Source organism: Moschus berezovskii, chromosome 8 (genome assembly GCF_049115385.1).
Source record: "Moschus berezovskii isolate FMDL1 chromosome 8, NW_MosBer_1.0, whole genome shotgun sequence".
In the NCBI taxonomy this organism is placed as follows: domain Eukaryota; kingdom Metazoa; phylum Chordata; class Mammalia; order Artiodactyla; family Moschidae; genus Moschus; species Moschus berezovskii.
In genome coordinates, this window is record NC_142467.1 from 8,540,038 (window position 1) to 8,566,856 (window position 26,819).

At 37.6% G+C, this 26,819-nt stretch overlaps 2 protein-coding genes across 11 annotated transcripts in view; one reads left to right on the forward strand and one right to left on the reverse strand.

Annotated features, from left to right (window-relative positions):
- Positions 1 to 17,168, reverse strand: part of PPIP5K2 (diphosphoinositol pentakisphosphate kinase 2) — a 76,104-nt gene extending 58,936 nt beyond the window's left edge. For all 10 annotated transcript variants that reach the window (XM_088838440.1, XM_088838437.1, XM_088838433.1 and 7 more), the window contains exons 1-6: positions 17,019 to 17,168; positions 8,850 to 9,236; positions 5,928 to 6,123; positions 3,239 to 3,329; positions 2,065 to 2,150; positions 831 to 985 (exon numbers count right to left, since the gene is read on the reverse strand). In XM_088838440.1, coding sequence (XP_088694566.1) covers positions 831 to 985; positions 2,065 to 2,150; positions 3,239 to 3,329; positions 5,928 to 6,123; positions 8,850 to 8,981 — 660 coding nt within the window. In that variant the 5' untranslated portion in view covers positions 8,982 to 9,236; positions 17,019 to 17,168. The remainder of the gene's footprint in view (positions 1 to 830; positions 986 to 2,064; positions 2,151 to 3,238; positions 3,330 to 5,927; positions 6,124 to 8,849; positions 9,237 to 17,018) is intronic.
- A 201-nt stretch (positions 17,169 to 17,369) lies between these two features.
- The window catches only part of GIN1 (gypsy retrotransposon integrase 1), a 30,163-nt gene continuing 20,713 nt past the window's right edge, over positions 17,370 to 26,819 (forward strand). The window contains exon 1 of the mRNA XM_055429808.2: positions 17,370 to 17,444. The gene's annotated coding sequence lies outside the window, so the exon portion shown is untranslated. The remainder of the gene's footprint in view (positions 17,445 to 26,819) is intronic.

The following is a 26,819-nucleotide window of genomic DNA, read 5'->3' on the forward strand; positions in this document are numbered from 1 at the left end:
TCCCGTGGTCATGTATGGATGTGAGAGTTGGACTGTTAAGAAAGCTGATCGCTGAAGAATTGATGCTTTTGAACTGTGGTGTTGGAGAAGACTCTTGAGAGTCCCTTATACTGCAAGGAGAACTAACCAGTCCATTCTAAAGGAGATCAATCCTGGGTGTTCATTGGAAGGACTGATGCTAAAGCTGAAACTCCAATACTTTGGCCACCTCATGCGACGGGTTGACTCACTGAAAAAGACTCTGATGCTGGGAGGGATTGGGGGTGGGAGGAGATGGGGACGACAGAGAATGAGATGGCTGGATGGCATCACTGACTCGATGGACATGAGTTTGAGTGAACTCCGGGAGTTGGTGGACAGGGAAGCCTGGCGTGCTGTGATTCATGGGGTCACAAAGAGTCGGACACGACTGAGCGACTGAACTGAACTGAATGTCATTATCTTTTAGACTTGATTTACTTTTTTTATTATGGGCGCAATTTTGAGAATACTTTCATGTATTTAAAAGACCACTGGTATTATTTTTTCTAGGAACTATTCATTTGTAGGCCATTTTTCTAAAAAAATGCTGATCTTTACCTGAAATTCTCATATGATAGATTCATAAATGGAAGGTAGAAAGAAGATCTAATAACTTTCTTGGTATTTTGTACGTAAATTTAATAACTAAAATGACGCCTTGTTTCTCTAACAAATGATGACATCAAGTTTATTAATTTATCTCTCAATGACATTCTTAAACACAGTTTTACTAAATACTTGATTACTTTTAGTAAAATTTATGCAACAATGTATAAAGAACAGTAGTCACTAGGCTAACAAAGGTTTACCTTTCGAAAAAGTCTTTGACTTCCACCACCAGCAGAGGTTGGATAATAAATGTAAACATTGTGATCTTCTGCACTGACTGGCTTTTCTACAAATGGCTTTTGGAAAACTTCCCCATTTACTTCTACATGATCTTCCCCTTCAATCAGATTGCATTCTATAAATCAAACATAATAGCAAGAAAAAAGTTACATACTGCTTAGTACCTAGATATAATATAACCACAATATTATCGAGGACTTTTTCACTAGAACAGAGGTTACAAAGAAACCTAACTGTGGATGATGCATTGATTTGTGTGTGTGTGTGTGGCTGCGCTGGGTCTTCGGTGCCGCATGCTGGCTTTCTCTAACTGCGGCCAGCAGGGCCTCCTCTCTCAGCTGGATTCTCCTGTGGCGGAGCATGGCTCTGGGTGAGCGCGCTTCGGCAGCTGCAGTTCTGGGCTCAGGAGTTGCCACATACAGGCTTAGCGTCTCTGTGGCACGTGGAACCTTCCCGTACGGGGGATCAATCCCTTGTCTTCTGCGTTGGCAGGAGAATTATTTACCAATGGACTACCAGGGAAGTCCTTGATTTGATTTCAATTAAAAATATTTATGCAAACGTTTACCAGCATTTATTATCTATGATGACATAAGGAACTATATTCTTCAAAAATCTAATGGACCTGCTATAATGCTGGTATCTGGGTTTTAATCAAAGTTGCTCTAATGTATAATATAGTCATTAAAATTTCCCAAAATACTGTTATCAGAACATTCAATATTAAAACAAATAAGCATTTATCTTGCCCTTTTACACTATGTGTAACTTACATGCTATGCTGTAAATAAGCAGGAAAATGAAGCAAAAGGTGCTTTAAAATATTACTATTTCAAGTTGTGGCATACTAGCATGAAGTTTCTAACACTTAATTCAACTGTTATAGACTCACTTACCCCAATCAATACAAATTTATTAAGCATGTAAAAATTCCTTATGATTCTCAGCTATGTCAAATATGGACCCAATAAATATGATATACACCTCCTTGTTATAGTTAGCCTTCTAGCTCATAATGTCCCATTTTAATTGAAATTTAATTGCCCATTTGGGTCATTAAAAAAAAAACTGAATTGAATCCATAAGTTGTTTAAATTCTATTTAATTATAAAGAGTGGCTCAGAAGTCTTTGTTAAGAGACTTTTAAAAGAGAGCTTTGTTAAGAGACATTTAAAAGAGAGCTCTTACTCTTACCTTTGGGATTATTTGGGTCACGATTCAAAATTGCATAACGAGGAAGTAAAATACCTTCAGCTTGAAGAATACTATACACTTCTCTCCTGAAGAATAAAGAGAATACCCTTATTGTTTTGCTAATGTTTCATGATAAGTATATTACTGTACTATTCATAAAGTATATTACTACTTTTCTACCACTAAAAAAGTAATGTATATAGTCTTTCTTTATAAGTAAATAAATGTCATTTAAAATACTGAAGAAATGTATTCTAAGGAAATATTCAGTAATATTAGAATAAAAGTGTATGCACAAAACTTTCTGCGGCATATTAAAATACTAATTTTTAAAACTGGGAATGTTAATGTATAAAAAAGAAATGACTAATTAAAGTTGCTATATCACAGTGACAAAATATCACCTAAAGTATTAAAAATCTTATAGTCAAAGAATATTTAATGACACGGAAAAATGTTTATGGTCTTTAGAGAATACTGATCCTAATTCTGTAAAATGTGAGTGCATATATGTATTGCTTTCTATATGAAAAAATATGGTAGATGCAGTGGCAGGGTTAAATTAAATGTCTTTCTTCATTTTATTTTCTAAATTTCTCAAAATGAATGCAGACACAGACACACACACACACATATATATGCACTCCCACATATATTTACATTCGTAATATATAGACACTATTAATATAAAACCTCGGAAAAATGTTATAAAATTTCAGATATTAATAACATTACTAAGGAAAAAAACCAGAAAAATAAAAACCTACAAGACCTTACACTTCATACAGCATTTTCTTATATATAACCTCTTACTGTAATGCTGCTGCTACTGTAATGCTAACGCAGAATAAAATAGAACACTAGTGAAATTATAAGGGTAGCCATTAATAGTATCAATTCAATGCAGTATGTGCATTTGTATTTTATAATTTCTCTTAAATATCTATGCTTTTGATCTGTTAAATGAATTGCTAAGATATATAGTAACATATTTTTCAAAATGGTTCCACTTTACCATAGTTTCTTCATCTATAAACCTGTATACAAATATTTATTACTAAGTATTACTTCAAGGATACCACAAATTTATAAAAGCACTGGTGCCGCGCCAGCTTAGGCAGACACTGAGTAAGTGCTGACTCTCCTCCCTCACTGCAGCCAGCGTAACACTCACCTATCTTGTATGAGATACTGCATATCCAAGTCATTGATTACAAACGGGTTCCTGAGCCTGGCATAGGCAACTGCTTTGTCCAGTGGGAATCCTAAGAATACACATTATTAACATATTCTGTACAATCTCAAGATAAGTCGACATCTCTAACTTAATCAACTTTAATTTATGCCACATCCCATAAAAGACTAATTTCATTATGCGTATAGCTGTTTTTTATAAGACACAGGATAATAAATACATAGAACTTGATTTATCTTGTACTATTAAATAAACCTTATTTTTCTTAATTTGATTGGTAAGGCACAGTAAGCCAGTGGTTATATAACTCCATTTAGAGTACTGGTATGTTTAGTTGATGCTTCAAAGTCAGCTGATAAGGTAAGACTACCTCATACACAAACAGAAATCTATACATAAATAACACAATTGTATTACAATCATCTGGTGGTCTTTCAAAATAAGTTTATGTGACTCCTCACGAAAGATATTTTGATGCTATACACACAAATTAGCTGATAATTCAAAGAACTGAGGCATCGTTAAAAATAGCAAAAGAAAAAATTAATTTATATTCAACAGACATGCTGTAAAATATATGGGCAGAACATGCTTGCTGTTACTGATCCTAGGTCAATCTTAATGCACCAGAAATTAAGTTCTTAAAATTTCTAGACTTTGGTAAAATTACTAATTACAATGAAAAACAAATCAAAAAGCAAATATAAGAGATTTTTTAAAAATCTAAATTATTTTAATGTTTATACTTCACTTTCTGTATTGACACTAAAAGACTCCAATTTTATCCATCAGTATGTATGATTAAGAATGGCAGGATACAAGAGAAGTTAAAAGCATAAACTAGGGTTCAAATCCTAACTCTATCTTTCATTAGCTGTGTGACCTTGGGCAAGTTTATTTCACATCTCTAACTCTCCGATTCCCAGTTGTAAAGGAATATTTTAACAGTCTTACCTAGGAAGGTTTTTGGGAAATCAAATAAAATAGTCCATATGAAACTTTAAACATTAAAGTATCTGGCATAATAAATATTCAATAAATGTTAACTTATTATTCCCTAAGTAACAATATTTAATACACATCTTATCTAAGGAAAAGGGTAACAGTCAGCAGGCACACAGTATTTAACTGTAGTATGCTACAGTGTATCTGCGAAGACACTATTTTGTAGCATTATCAGAATAGTTAAGAGAGAAAGTGTTAAACCTGAAGTTAAAAAAAAAAAACAACTATGGTCAGTTAAAAAAGATTCATTTCTAAATTAACATTTAAATACTCTATGCCAAGAATCAGTTGGCCACAAATCACAGACCCTTCCAGTTTTATGACTAAGAATTCATCACTTACTGTAAAGATGTCACAATGTCTACGGTTTGAAGCCTTCTAACAGAATTCAGGAAATAAGAAACCCCTACATAGTCATTACCCTGCTTTTGCTGCTGTTAAAGAGATAGCATACGGGATATGACCTTAGGTAGTAGCCAGATTTTATAAGCAAACAACTAACTTTTACTTAATAAATATAACCATGTGATAGTAAGGGAAGAACACCTTACTCTCCAGGTTAAGCAAACTTATAAGATTCTCTGAAATGAGTATCTTCAGTCTGTAAAGAAGACCAGGGCTTTGGCTTCTCCATGAAATAATGAAAATCGATACATATCTTGGCTATGGGAATACAGTTTTAACCTGCTGCATCCCTTTATTGCTAAAGGCGATGCTTTTTAAACACCTAACTACAACGAAACTTTAACACAGCTGGTGGCCACATAGTTTGGTAACAAAAATGATTTAATGTGAATACATTTATTATATAACTTAGTGCATATATTTTAGAGTTCTAAATGAAAACTCAGATTCTTCGGTTATAAATTTTCAGATATACACTTAATAACTTTTGATTAGTGCACTTTGTCTGACTCTGCGACCCCATGGACTATAGCCCACCAGGCTCCTCTGTACAGGCCAGAGTACTGGAGTGGGTCGCCATTCCCTTCTCCGGATCTTCCCAACCCAGGGATCGAACCCTGGCATTGCAGGCAGATTCTTTACCATCAGAGCCACCAGGGAAGCCCAAACTATGAAGTAATACTTAAGCTTAATTGATATTTCAGTGTGATTTATAAAAAACAGCAAACAAACTAAAAATTCAAATATTATGTTCTTAAGAAATAAAGTATGAGTAAGTATAGGAGGAATGATAGATCATTTTCTGTATGGCAAAACATATTAGTTTATAATACTCAAAAATCAATAATTTATTCCAAGAAACTTAAGAGTTGCAAACAAAGATAGGTTCATCACAACCCTATTTTTAATGGTAAAAACTGGAAACCATCTTACTTTTAGGATATTGGTTAAGCATGATATATTACATCCACAGGATGATACATGATCATACCATTAAAAACTAGCTTTCTTGACGAATGAGATAAAAGGAGAAAACTGCTTGATGTAATTAGGTTAAAAATTAAATATAAAATTACATATACACTATAACATTAAATGTGTTTTTAAAAAATAAACATAGAAAAAAGACTGGAAATGTATCAAAATGTTAGTATCACTTATCTGTGAGACTAGATGAGTTTAATTTTATTCTTCTATTTTATCTATTAGTTTATAGTCAGAGAGAGTGAAGAGGTTTCCCTCCCTGTTTTTTTAATACCTTTAGAATGAAAAGAAATAAGACAATCACACAAAGGCCAGTTTTCCACTGGTTCATTCAAAATAACATCCTCTTCAAATACTACTACTGTGATATATTTAAATAAGGAGATCCGTTCGAGAATTTCCTTCATTGGTTTGGATTTGGATTTCTTTGCCATGGAACATATTCCAACCACAATCTGCCTTTCCGGAGGCTAAAACAAAAAGGAAACAAAAATAACGTTGACTTGATAACGTCTCCAAAGTACAGCTATCTTAAATCTCTCTCCGCAGTAGATAAAGCATGCAATGAATCAACAGAAGTGACAAATTAACCAAATGGACATTTTTCAAGATTATATTGTTGTTACAAAAAAATAGGTTTATACAAAGGTCTGGAAAAATTTTTTTTTTAGTTTCAGAACACCACTACAATTTTCATTCAGTTTTCAAACTTAAATACTTCTTTAACTGGTTCAGGCATTTATTTACCTTCTTCACACCAAAAAAGAGCAAGTAAGACCTAAAATAAAAAGGACAATGGGAGAGCGATAAAGAACTCTCTTCCCTAAAATAAGATGCTCTCACTACAAAGCTATGCAATGTTAAACTACTTTTGTAGATGGAGCGTGAATATATGTTGATCACCAATGAAAACTTAAAAGGAAATTTCAGAGAAAGCCACACTGCTCAACAGAGGTGTCTATGCTCATGACACCCCAATCTTCATACTCAACATTCCCATTTACAGTGTTGCTCATCTCTGGCACCCTTGCTACAGCTCAAATGCCATAATTCAGCCTGAAATTTAAAATGCAGAATACAGAAACAACTTATGAGGTTCTATAATTATTCAAGACATTCTAAGTTCTTCACATTCAGATACTTTGGGCTTATCAAATATAAAGCAACGTCCAGTTTTCCATTTCAGGTCTTCTCTCTTCTGTATTTCATATGACATTATAATCTGGGCTCAAGTGTTTCACTAGACTTTCTTATTATAAATCTAAAAGTAACACTGGATAACACCTGAACTGTTCTTCTTCATGCTTAGCATTGTTTCTTTATCGCCTCCTCTCACTCATATGAAATTCAGAGTTCAATACTGGATTTGATGTTATCAAAGACTGTAAACCCTAACCTCCCAAGGGTCTGCTTTCACTCTCTGGTCATTCACTTCTATCATCTTCTTCAGTTCTTTCCTGATCAAAAGCCTTGGCACAGCTCATTATGTTCCTAACGTAGACTTGCCCAGACAATAAGAATACTCAACCTAACATCTCTGATATCTTAAAAACAGAACAATCTAGAACATATCATTTCCTCAACCTATTGGTCAAATGAACCAAATCAAGCTCCTCAGAAGTAACAACTATGCACCACCAATGTAAACTCGATTTAGTTAATACCAGTCTTCCAAGAACTATGCTGAACACTGAAGAGTTACATACACAGGAACTACCTGTCTTCAAGTGCTTTGAATCTAAGGGAACACAGTAACACAGTTCATAATGATAACAGAAGTATAGACGTCAAAGTATAGAAGTAGTACTGATGAAAAAACATTCAAGTTCCTCATGGGAAAAAGAGCCAAGGAGAGGGGAAAGAATGAACCACACGAAATCGGAGGTTCTGAAGAATAAAAAATCATTCACAAGGTTTCCAAAAAGGAGGGACACTTCAAAGAGGTCAAGGAGGACTTACAATAGTAAAGAGGCACAGGGCAAGATGGAGTATGTGGGAAATAATCTGATACTGCTGAAACATAAAAGGGAGAAGAGAAGACAGACAAGTGCAGTTCTAGACATAGGAGAAATAAAAGTCCTTACATGGAAGAAGACTGGACATGATTTATCAGCGCTATTCTCAATGTGCTCAGAATAACCCTAACAAAGAGGCAAGGGCAGCAGAGGCAGAATCAACAGTACTTTCCAGCCCAAGTCAGTCAGAGAAGCTCTGCTTTTATGTTACTGGACTGCTACACGAGACTTCAGATGAAGAAGTTTTAGCTGATATGAAGTTTGAAAATCATCGCTGTCTTCCTAGGGGTGAGTGAGATGTGGGGTGGGATAGATTTTAAATGGGTGACAGACTAATTTTGCATTTCAAATATGTTTAACTGCACCGTGAAAGCTGTTATTAAATAACTATGACAAAATTTGAAGTCATCTAATAACTATTTTTAGTACATTTTTACTACTTAAATCAAGTATAACACGTTTTTGTTTTAAAACGAAACTCTCTTTTCAATTGGGAATATAAGAAAGATGTATTTTAAGTTTGTATTTTAAATCAATTCTGTATATGAAAAGGGACAAAAATGATGAGCAATAAAAATGTTGAGCTAACCACAGCAAAATAAACATAATAATTCTTTATTAAAGATTTGGTATGGTTTACATACATACACATACAAACTCCCGTAGATACTTGAGGTAGTTTCTCCTAGCTACACAGTTTAGAATTCTGAATAGTTAATAAATAGGGGTATCTTCAGGTTAATAAGCACTACTTGTGTTGACAACATGGCAAACTTAATGAACCAGGTTAAGCTGTCTTCTTTAGGACCTTTAAAGTCCTTTATTCTTGATGTATTTGTTATGTACTTCTACATACAAGGAACTCTTTTGATTTACGGCCCTGATAACTCTTTCACCTTGTCCCTTTCTCCCCCCAGCCCTGTGTTATACTAGGCATATCACTGAAAGACACTAAAATAGTCATTATGAAACAACTTAGAAATGTGACCTCTAATTGTCTTCCTGAAGCACTATAGAGTCAATAGTGTTACTAATGAAACACAGTATGCTTTTTCAGTTTAAAAATTTCCAACAAAATTCAATGTGGGGGAAAAAAAAGCGTTCCCTGTTTAAGACAATGGTATCAATTCCCCTTCACAGCGATCAGTAAAAAGCTTATTGGTCTTCAAGCAAACACTTACAGACTCCTCCTCCTCCTCCTCCTCCTCATCTGCATGGTGGAAGAAGTGTCGATAATTTCCAGCGTTTATTTCTGTATCTTCAGGTCCAACAAAGAATCTGGGGGCTTCACTCATTTTTATTTCATTTGACATAAATAAAATTTAAATGTGCTATGCTAAAACTGTTTCTAAATAAACAGTACCTGAAAAAAGCATTCTCTCTATACTAACTGACACATGGGTCTGCTGCAGCTTGTTTCTGCTTATACAATCACTTGAACGTGTGATGACAGTTAGTTGGCAAGGGTTCATTTGTTCTCAGATATCATTACTTCATTGTTGATGCAGTTTAAAAGACAAAGACAGTGGGGCTACTTCTGCAGTGAGTTGATATGGCAATCCTTTTACCTAAAAGGCAATGAAAAAATTAATTTTGGAGACTGTACTTCAAAAACACTCAAGTAAAAATAACTCTGACATTTGTAAAATCATTACCAATAACTTGATTTACAAATGAAAAGACACTTTCTTTCATAAATTTGAGAAATTATATTCTCATCTTCAATATACATCTTGAATATCTGACAAAGATGATACAAGATAACAAGTTAAAAAAAAAAGACTACACTAAATTTCTCAAGTCTAAAAATGTCTAATGAATTAAGAGAAAATTACTCAAATTATCACAAAATCATAAAAAGACAAATCCCTCTGGACACAGTTTAGTAATAGCTGAAGAGCACGGAAAAGAATAGATGAAATATAATGCAGGCTTAAAAACGACTGACAACTATACAACAATCTAAAATTACATTAAATCAATTTCTAAAAGGCTTCAATTTGTAAAAATTCAATTTGCAAACAGGTTTTTTTGGGGACCATAACAATTCTGCATTTTGGTCTCATATAGAAATCAACAAAACAATATTAGAATGAAAACAAGATTTCATTATAACAGCAGCTCTTAAACTTTTAGCGTCAAAAACTCTTTTGCAATACTGTATAATAACTATAAATGAAGCATAACCTTTAAAAATTGTGAATCACTGTATTGTATACGTGGGTGGACTCCGGGAGCTGGTGATGGACAGGGAGGCCTGGCGTGGCTGCAGTTCATGGGGTCGCAAAGAGTCGGACACGACTGAGCGACTGAACTGAACTTACATAATTGTTCAGTTCAGTTCAGTCGCTCAGTCGTGTCCGACTCTTTGTGACCCCGTGAATCACAGCACGCCAGGCATCCCTGTCCATCACCAACTCCCAGAGCTCACTCAAACTCATGTCCATCGAGTCAGTGATGCCATCCAGCCATCTCGTTCTCTGTCGTCCCCTTCTCCTCCTGCCCCCAATCCCTCCCAGCATCAGAGTCTTTTCCAGTGAGTCAACTCATCGCATGAGGTGGCCAAAGTATTGGAGTTTCAGCTTCAGCATCAGTCCTTCCAATGAACACCCAGGATTGATCTCCTTTAGAATGGACTGGTTGGATCTCCTTGCAGTCCAAGGGACTCTCAAGAGTCTTCTCCAGCACCACAGTTCAAAAGCATCAATTCTTCGGTGATCAGCTTTCTTCACAGTCCAACTCTCACATCCATACATGACCACCGGAAAAACCATAGCCTTGACTAGATGGACCCTGGTTGGCAAAATAATGTTTCTGCTTTTTAATATGCTATCTAGGTTGGTCATAACTTTCCTTCCAAGGAGTAAGCGTCTTTTAATTTCCTGCATAATTGTTGGTTAATCACTAAGTCATGTCCAATTCTTTTGCGATCCCACTGACTGCAGTCCACCACATTCCTCTGTCCATGGGATTTCCCAGGGAAGGATACTGGAGTGGGTTGTCATTTCCTTCTCCAGAGAATCTTCCCACACAGGGATCAAACCTCTGTCTCCTGCATTGGCAGGTGGATTCTTTACCACTGAGTCACAGGGGAAGACCTAACTTACATAATATTATGTCACTATACCTCAGCTTATAAAAATTTAAAGTAAAAAATAAAAGCCTAAAAAAAAACACCTCTAGCAAATCTACTAAAATCTATGAATCTTCTCAGAAAAAAATGCACATGTACACTACATTCTGCAATCAACTGTATGTGATTGACAGAACATCCAAACTTTTCCACAAAAACTGATGCTCATGAACATCAGTTTAAGAACTATCATAACAGTGATACAACCACAAAATATTCCTTAGCAAAGATGTTTACATGTACTCGATTCCCTGGTTATGTTAAAACTAAAAACTACCAAGATGAAACTACTGGATTAAACATTCTTAAGAGTTGAATGATAAGCCAGATAGAATTGCAAAGCATAATGCCAAAAGTCCTATTCCTGAAGGTCTAATTCCAGTTTAATTGGTGATTCCCTATGAAACATTAAAACTAGTTTACCTAGCCAGGTTTGCCTTTATCCACCTTTAAAATTGTAATTACACTGGTATGAAATTTTAAAGTTTGTGATTAAAGAATAAAAGCTGAAATAATTCACTTTATATATCAGTGCTTTATATTCCTATTTCCCCTGCACTGTTTCATGTATGTATAAAAGATGTGTGCTGAAAAAGAACAAAATAAAGTTTCCAATTGTAAAACCTGGAGGTAGGTTGATCTCGGTTTTCTTTTGTATCAAAGGCAAACATCTTTGGTTTCTTTTTATTTTTTTACTCCTCCTATCCATCTAAAACTAGTCTAATATTTACTAACAGAAAAGGCATGTGTTTTAGAGTCATATATACCTATTTAAATCTTTCAGTAAATGACAGATTATGCTAGTTTCTCTAAGTCAGTTTCTTCATCTATAAAAAAAGTGAGTATCATAAAGCCCTGTACCTTTGTGAAGAGTAAGTAAATGTTTGGTATAGACTAAGCACTCAAACTTTTGCTTCCACAGGCACTCTATAAACTACGCTCCCTACTAACATAACATGAAAACCTAACAGAATGAATATTGCCCATTATTTATGGATGTAAATCTATTCAACAAATAATTTTTAACCTATTATAGAGAAGGTACAGTATTAGATGTGGCAATACAAAGTAAACATGAATCTTTTTCTTAAAGAGCTTAAGGTCTAGAAGGAAGACAGCCAAGTAAATTAACATTTTCTGTTTTAGTGCGGTAAGTCCACCAACAAAGCTGGACAACAGAAATATGCAATAAGGTCTCTATTCATCTAAGGAGGCATCAGAGAGAGCTGTTTATCAGCACATACAAAAGCATGTTCACTTATAGACACATAAATGTATGCAAGTATGTATATTTGCACACACTTTATGGAATTACTTTAAAATTGTACTTTTTTCCAAATTAGGTACTCTAGCCAATTAAAAGACGCTTACTCCTTGGAAGGAAAGTTATGACCAACCTTGATAGTATATTAAAAAGCAGAGACATTACTTTGCCAACAAAGGTCCGTCTAGTCAAGGCTACGGTTTTTCCCGTGGTCATGTATGGATGTGACAGTTGGACTGTGAAGAAAGCTGATCGCCGAAGAATTGATGCTTTTGAACTGTGGTGCTGGAGAAGACTCTTGAGAGTCCCTTGGACTGCGAGGAGATCCAACCAGTCCATTCTAAAGGAGATCAGTCCTGGGTGTTCATTGGAAGGACTGATGCTAAAGCTGAAACTCCAATACTTTGGCCACCTCATGCAATGAGTTGACTCACTGGAAAAGACTCTGATGCTGGGATGGATTGGGGGTGGGAGGAGAAGGGGACGACAGAGAATGAGATGGCTGGATGGCATCACCGACTCTGTGGACATGAGTTTGAGTGAACTCCGGGAGTTGGTGATGGACAGGGAGGCCTGGCGTGCTGTGATTCATGGGGTCGTGGAGAGTCGGACACGACTGAGCAACTGAACTGAACTGAATGAAAGCAATAAATATCCTGTTCTACAGCCAGAGTTTGAAATTAATTTTTGAAGTTAATTAGTGTCCACCATGAAAAGTCTAAGTGCATAAAAATGAAATTTTAGAGCTCAATAACACCATGACCCAGTGGCAGAACTACTGATTGTAGTTCTTAGTTATGGAATTATTGGGTTGCTACTATTCCCTTTACAATATATTTTCCCAAATTTTTGAGCTACTTTATACAGTTATTATGTGTGAGTAGAAATACACTTTTGGAGAAAAATGTGTATCCTGTACATTTCCTCCAAGATATTAATTAATGATTTATCTGTCCCCTTCTCTTCACTTAAATTCTGTTTCAGTCTTCAACACTGCTTCAAGTATATAAATGTTCCCCATCTGATTATGAGTTTAGGTCTGAATGTCTCATTCCCTCATTTGGAGAGAAACAACAGACAAATCAACAAATAAATGTATGTTAGGAAGACCTCAATAATATAGTGATATCTGAATAGAAATCTGAATTAAATGAGGAAACCAGTCATGGAGTTATATGATAAGAGCATTCCAGATAAGAAACAAACTATAAAGGTCCTAAAACAGGTAAATGCTTGGCATATTTCCCATGACCAAGGAAAAGAAAGGAGACCATTGCAGCTGGAGCAGAGCAAGAAAACAAAGAAAAAATGGCAGGAAATAAAGTTAGAAAAGTAACTAGGATGCATACAGAGGGATGAGAAACCACAGTAAGAGTTTTCAATTTTATTAAATGTGACTGGATTTAAGAGAACGGGAGAAGGAGAGGCAAGATATACTGACAATTCTTTAGAATGGCTTTGCTATAAAGGTAGGCAAAGGCCTTCTTTTGTTTCTCTTTTGATATATGAATGATATTTACAAATATCAGAAATGGACTGAACAGGCTAGTGGTTAAAAGTGTGGATTCTGGAGCCAGAAAAACTTAATGGTGAATCTTAATTCCAGTAGCTGTGTGACCTTGAGCAAGTTAATTAAACTCTCACAGCCTCAGTAAATTGTACCTATTTTTCAAGTTGTTTCACAGATTAAGTTATATTTTAAAAGGTCTTATCCCACTGCTCAGGCAATATTCCATACCAATTTTATCAAAACATCTGGGAGAAGGGCCCAGGTACTTTTATGGCTCCTCAGATTCTAATGTGCAGCTGACTTTGAGGACCAGTGTACAACTCAGAAAAGAAGGGGGAGAGTAGAACAATGGAAGCACATAGTAAGCAAAACATGTGCTTGCTCCTTATGAGAGCATGCTATTATTATAGGAAATCTGATGATCTGATAAAAAACAGAAGTGATGAAGCAGAGTCTTGTCTTCTTGATGCCTGGCACATCAAACATCAAGTACCTAACAAATATTCCTCTACAAACCTTTCAATTTCCAAGATTTCTTCTCTGAATTGTTTACTTTGACCTTTGGTCACCTGCAATCTTGGCATTATTTAAATGTTTTGGTTACGTATATCCCTTCAAAACATGATAAGCTTCAAGAGAATGAACATTTAATCAACATTGCTACCTGGTAAGTAATTTGTTAACCCAGAGCCTCCCAACACATAGCCTCATCATGAATCAATACATTAAGCATATGCCAAGAAAACTGTCTCAGCATTTTTGGCACCTGCAACCCCCCGGCCAGTTGCCTCCAACACTGCTCTCTTCAGTTTCTCCTGGACACACTGCACAAACACTATCATTTTCTATGCATGCTTTAACAAGAAAGAAAGTTTGGAAGCAGTTATGACTTTGTGATTTAGCAATTATTCTCAGTAATCCTAGGATTAGAGATATTTTCCTCATTGGATAAATGCTTGCAGTACATAAATGTCCATCATTATAAATGAGGTTCACATGAAGCATAGAAAGTTCAAGAAATTCAACTGTAATCACACAATCAATAAGAGTTGTAAAAACAAATCAAATCCAGGTCCAAAGACCATCATAAACACTTAAGGGCAAAATCAGGACTCCACAGTCCTTATCACAGCCTTACACATACTTAATACTTATAAAACTAAGAGTATGAAATAAATCTATTTTTTGTTCCCCCTACCCCAGTGGAATGTACACTGAAGCACAAGATGAAATCCCATGGGCATGACAGGAGAGCCAAGACATTCTAAATGAATTGCTATTTCACTTGAATCCCTGATAAACCAAATAGAGCATATGCATTTCTGCATTACAGAGCATTTCAATCAACCTACATCCTCTGTCATAAATTCCAAAACATGTAACCGCTTGACTTTAAAGATATTAAAGACATTTTATTATACAAATACCAGAGTTGAGCCTTTCCCATTTTTAAGATTCTTTCTATAGCAATAGTCCCATAAAGGACTGGCTACATCAGAATTACCTGGGAATATCTGTAAAAACTGAAGTTACTATACCTACCACAAATCTTCTGCAGCAGCATTTCTTAACCAGATAATCTATATTTTAGTAAATCAATGTACAGCCAGATTTGGTAATCTATTTATGCAAAACACAAATATCTCTTAAGGCTGATTCTAAAGTTGAAATTAGTACATGCTACTGAAGTCTCCACACTCAAAGCATTGGTTCTCAAACTCTATACTGTGTTGCAATCACTTGGAGGGCTTGTTAAACCACTAAACTAAGAGCCTGAAGTCACACCTCTGCCAACCCTCAAATACACATCAGTACCCTCTCCCATCCTTTATGCTCCATAGCATTCTGGATCTATCCTAATGTTTCCACTAGTTATGGTTTTCCTCCCCAACTTTTTATTGTGAAGTTTTTCAAATATTCAGAGAAACTGAAAGAACAGCTTACTATAAACTCTTATATACCCACCACTGGACTCAACAATGGCTCTACCATCTAAGCTGTTGACATCAACACATGTCACCTCTAAATACTTTAGTATGCATCTCCTAAAAACAAGGGCATGCTCTTACATAACCACAATATCATTTCCACGTAAGAAAATCAATGGTTCTACAATACTATTCAAATGTAGTTGAACGGATGCTTTTAGAGAAGAGATATCATCTATATATTCCCAGTACTTTTACATAGCATTTATTTGGGTGAGGAGTAAGTGTTCCACTAATTGCTAAATTTAACCCCCTCACAACAACTACCCTGCAAGTCAGGAGTTTAAAACTTAAACAGAAAGCTTTGATTTGATACAATCTGCAACCTTCTGCTCAACCATTTAATTACTTGCTTTAAACAAGGCCATGTAAATTATTTTGGCTTCTGAATTATTTAATTCTGCCTCAGAACAGTAAAGTTCCATGAAAACAGCTTGTGTCGGTCGTCAGACACAAGTAGAAATCTCAAATATTTTTCTTAGGAATACTTTCAGCTACTGAAAACTTAGTGAGGAAACTGGAAGCCATGACGCATACTCGTAGGACAAAGGTAATGTAATAGTTTTAAAAAATTCAGATTGTTGAAGTCTGAATAAGCTGGCTTTTCAATACAGGTTAGAACGTTTACTAGCAGCAAAAATTTACTAGGGCAAGTTAAGTGAAGCTTAGAGATGAGCCTCAGCTCCTACCTCTGAAATAATAGCCTAATTCACCTCATGGAATCGTTCAGAGAAGCACAGAGGAAAAGACGTAAAGCACTTGGGACACACAAGAACTCAGTGAACTGCAGCTATCTTTTTAAAATTTGCTTGAAACCAAACCTTTATTTTTCACGCGGAATTTTCAGCAGCGAAGCAAAACCCTGTCCCACTGCAGAGCTCCGGTCAGCAGGGAGGCTTCCTATTCCACAGCTAAGCGTCCCCGCACGCGGACGCCGGGGCGAGCGCCCTGCACAGGGGCGCAGAGGTCGCAGCAGCCCTTCCCCTTCCCGAGCTCTCCCAACCGGCGCGGCAGGGACGCGCAGCCTCCTCGGCGGAGGAGGCCGGGGCTCTGGGTCTCCGCAGGCGGGGTGGAGGGCGGAGGCGAGGAGCAGACGCAGACCGGGGAGGGAAGAGGAAGACAGCCGTTCTCCACGTCCCCTCCCCAAACCCGAAACCGCCAGCGCCTCGCCGGCGCCTTTCGAGCTAAGGTGAGACCTCCGTGATCTCAAACGCCCACAAGAGGGAAGGCATGCCGGAGGAGGCAGTCGCGGAGGAAAAACAAAGGCGCCGAAGGCTCCCTTCCAGGCTGTGGCGGCCACTCCTCCACACCGGGCCGCCTTTCTCTCAGGCCGCACGCCCCGCGGAGCAGCGGCAGCAGCGCTTTGAAACAGCTGCCCCGCGGCGGCCGCAAGCTCTGGGGACTCGGCCCCGCATCTCCATCCTCCGCAGCTCCCGGGCCCCCGGCCCCCCGCACCTGCCACGGCTGCGGCCGTCACGCCAACGGCAGGAGATGCCCGGGTCCATTCAGGGGATCCAGTCCCCGCCTTGATCCCCGGGGAGCGGGGGCTGGCGGGCGGGCTGCTAGCGGGATCGCGGGCCCTCTCTCCTCAGCAGCAGCCGAAGGTACCACCGCACCTCGCGCAGCCCGGTCACGCCTCTTCCCCTCCCGCCCCGGGTCTCACACAGAAACCTCCCCGGGCGGAACGACTTCCGGCAAGAGCCAAATCATCCGCGCCGAACCTTTTCTGGCGCGGCTCCGAGACACCCGCCCCGCCCCGCCCCGCCCCCGGCAGAAACACGCCCCCTGTAAACCGCCACGCGGATACTTCCGCTTCCGGCAGCACCACATAAGTCGCGAGAGGAAGCTTAAATCACGACGGTAGCCTTTTGGGCCACTTCGGTGAGTGGTCGTTTTAGTGTGCTCTCACAGCTGCTGTGCGTTTCAAAATGAGGCGTGACCTGACTAATTTCAAATCCGGGAGGGGCGACCGGTTTAAAGAAGGGTCTAACTGGCTTTGTGGAGACTGCGCAGGCGCCCTTGGGGCGGGAGGGCCCTGTTTGGGACGTTACGCTGCCGGCACCCGCCGGGCGGCTCAGGGCCGAGTTCCGTTGTCGGGCCGAGGGAGGCGCCTACCCAAGATAAAGTTATCGGAGGAATTAAGTAATAAGTATTAACGGGAGTATTCACTCCTGTTTCGTTTAATGTTTTACCAGGGACAAACTGTAAAAAAAAAAAAAAATAACCAGATTGAACCCTGAGTTTTCCTTAACGGGTCATTTTCTTGCTTACGCTAAATTTAGCTGAACCTTGCCCCTAAGAGGTAGTTAACGAGTAACCAGAACGCTCTGGAAATGCCCAAAGTGGCATCTGAAACTGGGAGCAAACTCGGAAGTTGAGTGTGGCATTTGACTGAAAGGAAAGGATTCTTTTCCCCCGCACCCCTTACTTTATCCTGGTTGTCGTTTCATCAGATCTTTCCTGTTTTTGCCCCAGATCAAAAATTTGTGCGGGGAGAGCAGTGCGAACTTACAGGAGAATCTTGTCCTTTTGTTTTAAAAGAAAATTACACCTCTGTGGGTTTTCTTTTAGTATGTCTGAACCAAACTGGAAAAATAGTTTTTAAAAAAATTAATTTCTCACACGTGGCTTCATTTGCATGTGGAGATGAAGGCGTTTTTAAGTGAACTTTGCACGCTGAAGCGAAGCAGATTATAGGGAAGTGTCTTGTGTAATTGGATTTCCCAGTCGTTTTCGTTAACATGAAATTGTGCTCTTCCAGTGTTTCAGAGATTAAAATAGAGTAATGCAGGAATAAAATTAATGATCCCAAGTAAAATGCTCATTAAAATATTACAGATTTTAAGTTTTAAAGTTGAAACTCGTGCATATTATAACCTTTTAGAGGCTTAAATTAGGTGGTCCTGATGGGTTTTGCCCTTTGTTACTGTTCATGGGGTCATGAGACGAGTTGACTCACTGGAAAAGACTCTGATGCTGGGAAAGGTTGGGGGCGGGAGGAGAAGGGGACGACGGAGAATGAGATGGCTGGATGGCATCACCGACTCTGTGGACATGAGTTTGGGTGTACTCCGGGAGTTGGTGATGGACAGGGAGGCCTGGCGTGCTGTGATTCATGGGGTCGCGGAGAGTCGGACACGACTGAGCGACTGAACTGAACTGAACTGAACTGATGGGTTTTGCCCTAGGTGAAACACAGTTAAATCCTAATTTTATTTAAAGTGGTACTTAACAGCCTTTGTTTCACAGAAGATAAAATTATTAAAAGAATTAAGTAATAAGTATTTACACTTAAAACATGTACTCACTGGTTTCATTTAATGTTTTACCAGGGATAAAGTGTAAAAAATAATCAGATTTGACCATGACAGTTCATCAATTAGGAGTTATAATCAGACAGCTTTATTGCCTTTTCTTACTCCTAGGTATTTCAACACACAAGCAATTATTTGTCAAAGAATTCTTGAAAATATGAGCATATAAAAAAAAAGGTGTAATGTAATCTTCATCTTTATAACTCAAGGCACTTAATTTTCCTTTGTAAACGATTTCTTTCCTTAATAATATTTGCAAACAGACATTTTGTTTATGTTTGTTTTGAGTATTACAGCTTCAAGCCATTTTCTCAAATTAACTGCTGGGATGGTTTCTAGGGACCAAGTAGTGAATGTACTTTCGAGAAGGGAAAAATTATTAGTTCTTTTAAGTTTCACCAGTAAGTAAATAGCAAACACGCGCAGGAAACTTTTAACCTTCCACTTGGGCTTCCTTGGTGACTCAGATGGTAAAAAATCTACCTGCACTGCAGGAGACCCGGGTTCCATTCCTGGACTGGGAAGAACTGGAGAAGGGAATAGCTACCCAGTCCAGTATTTTGCCAGGAGAATCCCGTGGACAGAGGACACTGGTGGGCTACAGTCCATGGCGTTGCAGAGTCGGACAGGACTGACTGACTTAACACCTTCACTTAGAAGGCTATACTTTTTGTGAACTGATTTTTCTTTCTTATGCATTTCTATTTCTTCTTGTCATCTGTCTTTACTGACAGAACAGTAGTATTAAGTATTATGGATGATAAATACTTAAATATTTTAACAATAATTATATCTTGCTTTACCATATGCAAAGAGCATTTCAAATCCATTATCTCATTGGTCTTTATAATTGTGGAAAAGGATAAGTAGTATTTCCGTTTTGTCAAACATGGATACTGAGACTTAAGTAACTGTTGCATGCTATAAATTTTGACTCCTAAAAGCCTTACCTTTTTAGATAGGCCCTTTCTGAAGTGAAGTAATTGTCATCTTTGAAACGTGTGCTCTTTTTATATTCAGTGCTACCTCTCCTGTCAGGAAAGGCAAGTAATTCTTGTTCATTTACAAATAGTTGAATAGCCACTGTGTCCCTATAAAAGTCACTTTGTAGCTTTTCTAACAGAAGCCTGAACCAGTTATCAATGTTGAAAGCTGAGGATGAGAAATAATTAAATTAGTCGGGGGAGAGGGTTTGGGGTTGGAAAAACATGAAATTTGAAACAACAGAGACCAAGGTTTAAATGTCAATGGATGGACTCACTTTATTTCCTTGAGGAAAGTGGATAATCTCTCTGAAGCTCCATTTTTTAATCTCTAAAATGTATGCAAAATTACTACCTACCCCTTAGGGTAGTATAGTCACATCTATACTATAGTATAGTGTATAGACTATAGTATAGTATAGATCATCACAGTATAGTACCGTATAAATGTTTGCAGCTATTTTTTAAATTTGCTTTTGTAGTTATTTTTAAAAATTAATTTTAAAAAATTTTGTTTCCCATCTAGTTTCAGCTTTTCTAGATGTCATAAAAAGAGTAGCATGTAGTATGTTTGTAGCCTTTTGTGTTGGGGTTTTGCTTAGTACAATAATTTTGAGATTTGTCCCTATTAAATACATTTGCAGTTCCTTTTTACTGAGGGGTATTCCACTGTGTAAATCTACCACAATTTGTTTATCTATTCACTTGTTGATGAACATTTAGATTGATTTTAGGTTTTGGCTGTTATGAATAAACATTCTAGAAACATTCACATAGGGATTTTTGTGTGGACATGTACTTTCATTTAAGTTAAAGCTGTTTTCCAACGTGCTTACACCATTTTTTATTCTTACCAGCAGTGCTTTGCTTGCTTGGCAGTACTTAGTATTGGTAGATTTTTTTTTTTTTTTTTTTGCCATTTTGATGGGTTTGTAGTGGTATCTTACTGCGATTGGGAGCTTTCCAGGTGGCTCAGTGGTAAAGAATACATCTGCCGGTGCAGGAGATGCAGGTTCAATCTCTGGTCTGGGAAGAATCCCTGTAGAAGGAAATGGCAACCCACTCCAGTATTCTTGCCTGGAAAGACCCCATGGACTGAGGCGCCTGGCAGATTGCAGTCCATGGGGTCACAAAGAGCCAGACACGACTTAACACCTGAACAGCAGCAAAAACTTGTGGTTTTAATTTGCGTTTTTCATTGCATAATGGTGTTGAACGTCTTTACATGTTACCTGCTAACCATATCTTCTTTGATGAAGTGTCTGTTCACATCTTTTGCCCACTTTAAAAATCGGATTGTTTGCTTTCTTATTACTGGGCTTTGAGAGTTCTTTATAGATTCTGGACCCAAGTTTTTTAATTATATATGTGCACTGCAAATATTTTCTCCTGGCTGTGATGACTGTGTTTCCTTAACAGTGTTTTAAAAAGAATGTAAGTTTAATTTTTTCTTTTACGGGTGGTTCTTTATGTTTGCTATCTGGAAAGTGAAAGTCGCTCAGTTGTGTCCCACTCTTTGCGACCAGGCCAGAGTACTGGAGTGGGTAGCCTTTCCCTTCTCCAGGGGATCTTCCCAACCCAGGGATCGAACCCAGGTCTCCCACATTGCAGGCAGAGTCTTTACCAGCTGAGCCACAAGGGAAGTCATTATCTAACTTAAGCTTACAAAAATTTTCTTTTTTACGATCTTTTAGAAATTCTCTAACTTTAGCTTTTACATTTAGATATGTAAACCATCGTGAATAATTTTAATTTCTTTGTATGGTACAAGGTGTTTGTTGAGATTCATCTTTTTTAATGTGGATATTTAATTAGTTGCTTCAACATCATTTGTTGTAAACATTACTCTTTCTCTGTTGAATTACCTTGGCACCTATGTAAAAAAAATCAGTAAATACCATTTCTGTGTAGCTGAATTTCTGGATACTATTCTGTTCCATAGATTGATGGCTGTCATTTTGCTAGTACCACACGGTCTTGATTACAATAGCATTAAAGTAAGTCTTGAAACAAGGTAATATACAAATTTTCAACTGTATTCTTGTTTTCCAAACTTGTTTTAGCTATTGTGAGTCATCTGGTTTTCCATATCGATTTTTTAATTATTATTATTTTTGTCCGTGCCACAAGGCACGCAGGATCTTAGTTCCCTGACCAGGAATTTAACATAGCCCCAGCTCCACTGGACTACCATGTCAATTTTAAGAATCAGCTTGTCGATTTCTACAAAAGAGCTTGTTGGGTTTCTGTTTGAATTGCATATGATTATGTAAATCAATTTGGGGAGAATTGACATCTTAGTGAGTTTATACAGCTTTTTTCATTGTTAGAGTGGGGAGTGATTTTTTTTCCACCAGGCAGAAGCCTGTAGAGGAATTTTTTTAATGCTGTTTCAGAAAGGAATAATTTACTTCCATTGTTGAATATTGTAATTTACCAGTCAATTTCAATCTAAATTAACCCCTTGAGGTCTTTTTTTCTTATCTGGAAAATGGGATATTGTATGGGCTTCCTTTCAGTGCTGTTTTAAAGTGTTTTTAGTCGAGATCTAATTTTTCATTGTGTGATGTGGTATATTTAATTTTTCAAAAATCTTTTCATCTTTCCCTACTTGAAGATTAAATATATTTTACTATTCTTTGCTATGTTATAATTGTGTGAAAAAATAGAAATAATGAATAGAATAATGAAACAATAGAAATAATGAAATAAACTCTCCTGTTAATAATAATTGGTCTTTCAAATTAGAGTCTTATTTCCTGAACTTTTTGGAAATTAGAAATACATGTCATCAAGAATGATGTGTTAAAGAAGTGTAAAAATTAATTTTACTAAGGGAAAACGAAATGGAATGCCTTTTTCTTCTGTGAAATTACCACCTGCCTTATTTTCTTTATTTAGGAAGTGCTGAGGAAAGAGATACAAGGAAATGACCTGATAGGTGCTTTTTGTTAGAGAACTTAGTATTAACTTGTTTTCTGCCAGGTTTCTTTAGTTCCAGTTAAAGAAATGCTGAAAATTTTTAGTCTGTACCTGTAAGTGACTTATAATATCAGTGTTATTAGTCTACAACCTTTTCTTAATCTCTGAAAATTTAATTAATCTGTGTTTTACTGATTAAATACCTAACTCACAGTTGTCAGACTCAGTGCCAAGGCTTTCCAGGACATCATAGTGAATTCACAGGGTACCATGAAGTGTTTTAAACCTTCAAAGGAAACACAGCTGTATTCAACATCTATCAGATGCCTTGTGGATGACTAGTTCACAGTTTCAACATTAGGTCACACTACTTTCCTTTCTCTTACATCTTTGCAAAACTGGGTTTTGGATGTTGGCTGTGGTAATAATGCAAATACTGCATGAAAACCAGTATGGAGGAAGAAAAGAAGGTGGCAGTGTTTAATCTGATTCCCAGGTTTGAGAAGTGGAACACTGCCCAGAGGTGCAGGCACACCATTGGTAAGGAACCAGAGTTACCTCAGCGCTATGTGCTGAGTACTTGTGTCCCTCCAAAGCTCGTATGTTCAAGTTCTCAGCCCTGAAGAGATGGCATTAGGAGGTGGTGCCTTTGGTAGGTGATTAGATCCTGAGGGTAGACCTCAGGAATGGAATAAGTGTCTTTACAGAAGAGAACTCCGAGAGCTCCTGAACCCCTTCTACCATGTGAGGATGTAGCAAAGATGCCATTTAAGAAGCAGGAAGTGAGCTCTCACCAGACAGGGAATCTACCACTTGTTCTTGAACTTCCCAGCCTCTAAAACTAGGAGAAACAAATGTTTGTTATTATTAAGTCATCTAGTCTATGATACATTGTTGCTGCTGCTGCTAAGTCACTTCAGTCGTGTCCGACTCTGTTGACCCCATAGACGGAAGCCCAACAGGCTCCCCCATCCCTGGGATTCTCCAGGCAAGAACACTGGAGTGGGTTGCCGTTTCCTTCTCCAATGCATGAAAGTGAAAAGTGAAAGTGAAGTCGCTCAGTCGTGTCCGACTCTTAGCGACCCCACGGACTGCAGCCTACCAGGCTCAACCATCCATGGGATTTTCTAGGCAAGAGTACTGGAGTGGCTTGCTATTGCCTTCATTGTTACAGCAACCCAAATGGACTAAGACACCCTGGAGAAGGGAAAGGGGAAGGGGTATTGTGGGAACTCAGGTTTTTAACTATAAGGGCAAAATATAGACATCACTGTGCTTTTTGCGGACGTTCATGTTTTCTCATGGCCAGTTTTTTCCTATCACTTACAATTACCCACATCCTCCTATGTTTTAGTTTGGTGAATCACATGGATTGATTTGCTTATGCTGAAGAATCCTTGCTTCCCTAGTATAAACCTCTGTGTTTTGAGACCTATTCTTCCTTTGAGGTGTGAGAGTTTGGTCTTTTACTCCTGCAGGCTTTTTAGAGGCCTGATGAGACTTCTTCCCCTTTCCTTTAATGTCCTTCAGGAAATTTTGCAACCTTTACTGGTCTCTGAAATGGAGGCAACAGAGAATTTTACATTTTTTAAAAAATAAACATCTTTCTGCAGGTACCATGCTCCCAGTGGCTAAACTGGGATGTTTTATTAAAGTTTTCTTTTAGATGATTTAGAATATTGGTGGTCCCAAAAGCCATTAAGGGAAAACAAGAATGTGGGGTCATTTGTAGTATATGATAAATTTTACAGAATATAGACTATAATGATTTAAGCTAAGAAAAAGCAGGTCCTTCTGTCTCTTGGACTTGGAAGAGCTTGTGTCAGTGTATCTTAGAGATAAAAGTAAGACAGGAAAATGATTTATGCTTGTTTGTTGGTTGTTTTTTTAAGAGTGAAGGAGAATTAATACAAAACTGGAATGACAGGCAAATAGATTGGTAGAGTGACAGTCTATACTCCCTCCTCGAAACCACACACAGCTTCCTAAATTGCAAACTGATGAAGGATGGAAGTTTGCTGCGGAATGCTCTGGCAGAGGAAAGGCTGTAGATGGGATGGATGACATGACAGTAAAAGCATCAAGGGGTCTACTGTCACAGGTTGAGGTTGCGGAGAAGCCGTGCTTCACCGCAGTCACTGGAAAGCGCTGAGTTAGAGCAACGTGGAGCTGGAGAACAGCAGGTCTACTGGGCAAGGATGAGTGCACACGGCGTAAACCCTCTGGGTGCGTTTATTTCCAGTTTCACCTGTGAAAACGTACACGTCTTTTGATGGTCATACACTCATTTCACTAGGATATAACCTTAAAAATAGAATTGCCACGTCCTTAGGGTAGACATATGCTTAGCTTCAGAAGAAGCTGTCAGTTTTCCAAAGTGACTGTAGCCTTTTACGCTTACACAAACAATGTGTGAGAGTGTCCTCCCAACACCAGCTGCCTGTGTTTTTAAATTTAGCTGTTTTGGTAGTGTATAGTTGTAAATCATTTTGGCTTTAGTTTGCATTGTCCTGGGAGTAATGATGTTTGATGGCGTTTTCACTTGCTTATTATCCTTTTGGGTATTCACTTTTTTTGAAATCTCATGTAAGGTATTTCCCTATTTTTATATTTTTATCCTTTTCTTTTTGATTTTGTCATAATTCATTGTATTTGCTGGGTATGAGTCCTTTGTTAGATATATATATTAAAGATATCTTCTCCCAGTCAATGGATTATCTTTTCCCTTTCTTAATGGTCTTTTGATGAACAGTTTTTGATTTTAATAAAATCTTACTTGTTATAATTTTTTCTTTTATGAATAGGACTTTTTGTTCCTGTTTCAGAAATCTTTGTCTTTTCCCAAGGTTCTGAAGATATTTTTCTGTGTTTTTGTCCAGAAGCTTTATACTTTACTTTCCATATTTAGGTTTATGATTTATCTGGAATTTTGTAGAAGATGTTGGTAGATGGTTGACATTAATTTTTTTCCGATACATATATCCAATTGCTTCAGCATCATTTATTGAAAAGATCATCTCTTCTCCCATTGAATCAATGCCCTTGTTGTAAAGTAATTGACTGTATACATGTGGATTTAATTCTGGACTCCATATTCTATTTCCATAGCCTGTTTGTCTAACCTTATGCCAAGACTTCACTGTTGTATTTACTGTAGTTTTATAAATGGTTTTAAAGTCTGATCCATTTATTTTTTAGATGTTTTAGAAATTGAAATAAGGTGCATTTGTTTGATTTTCATTTGCAACCATTTATTACAAAATGAAAAATTATATATTAAGAATTTAATTTAGAATAAACTGTTTTATAGAGATAATTAACCTGTCTTTTAGTTATGATAGGAGAGAATTAGCCTTGCAGAACATTTGCTTTTAAAATAGCCTACACTTTATGCTAATTTAAGGTTAAGGGATGTTAGAAACATACTGATATTCCAGAGTTGTGAAAAGATCAGAAAGATGGTTATTAAATGTGCAAAGTGCTGTTCCATTGGAGAAGAGACTTATAGGCTATAAGACGTAGTTCATAGGCCTAGTCTGTTCTGCTTTGTGACCTTCTCTCTGCAGCAGTATTTTCTTTTAGCCTTATCCTTAGATTTTCTGGTGGTCAGTAAATGTCTATATTGATTTTGAAAATTCAAAATGTTAATCTTTGCATCAGTTAACATTTCTAGTGGGAAACAGAAGATATACTCTGGTGGGATTTTAAAGAAAATTTAATAAAGCTCTTGTTTACACACCTGATGGGAAGGGTCAAAGAAAGCAACATGGCTCCTGGAGACTAGTGACAGCAGAAAATAGCTACCACCTCTAGGGCTGAAGTGTCAAGAAGAGGAAATGGTACAGACTTCCAGTGAGAGCTAGAGACACACAAGAGGGGCTTCCTGGTAAGGAGCTGTGGTTGCAGAGGGTTGCAGCTTAAACCAAGGAAGGCCCTGGGAAATAAATATCCTGACGTCTTCTGCTGTCTGATTTGATTGCTCATACCTCCTGCTGGACAAGGCCAACCAAAAAACTGTAAATGCAGTCTGTAAGGGT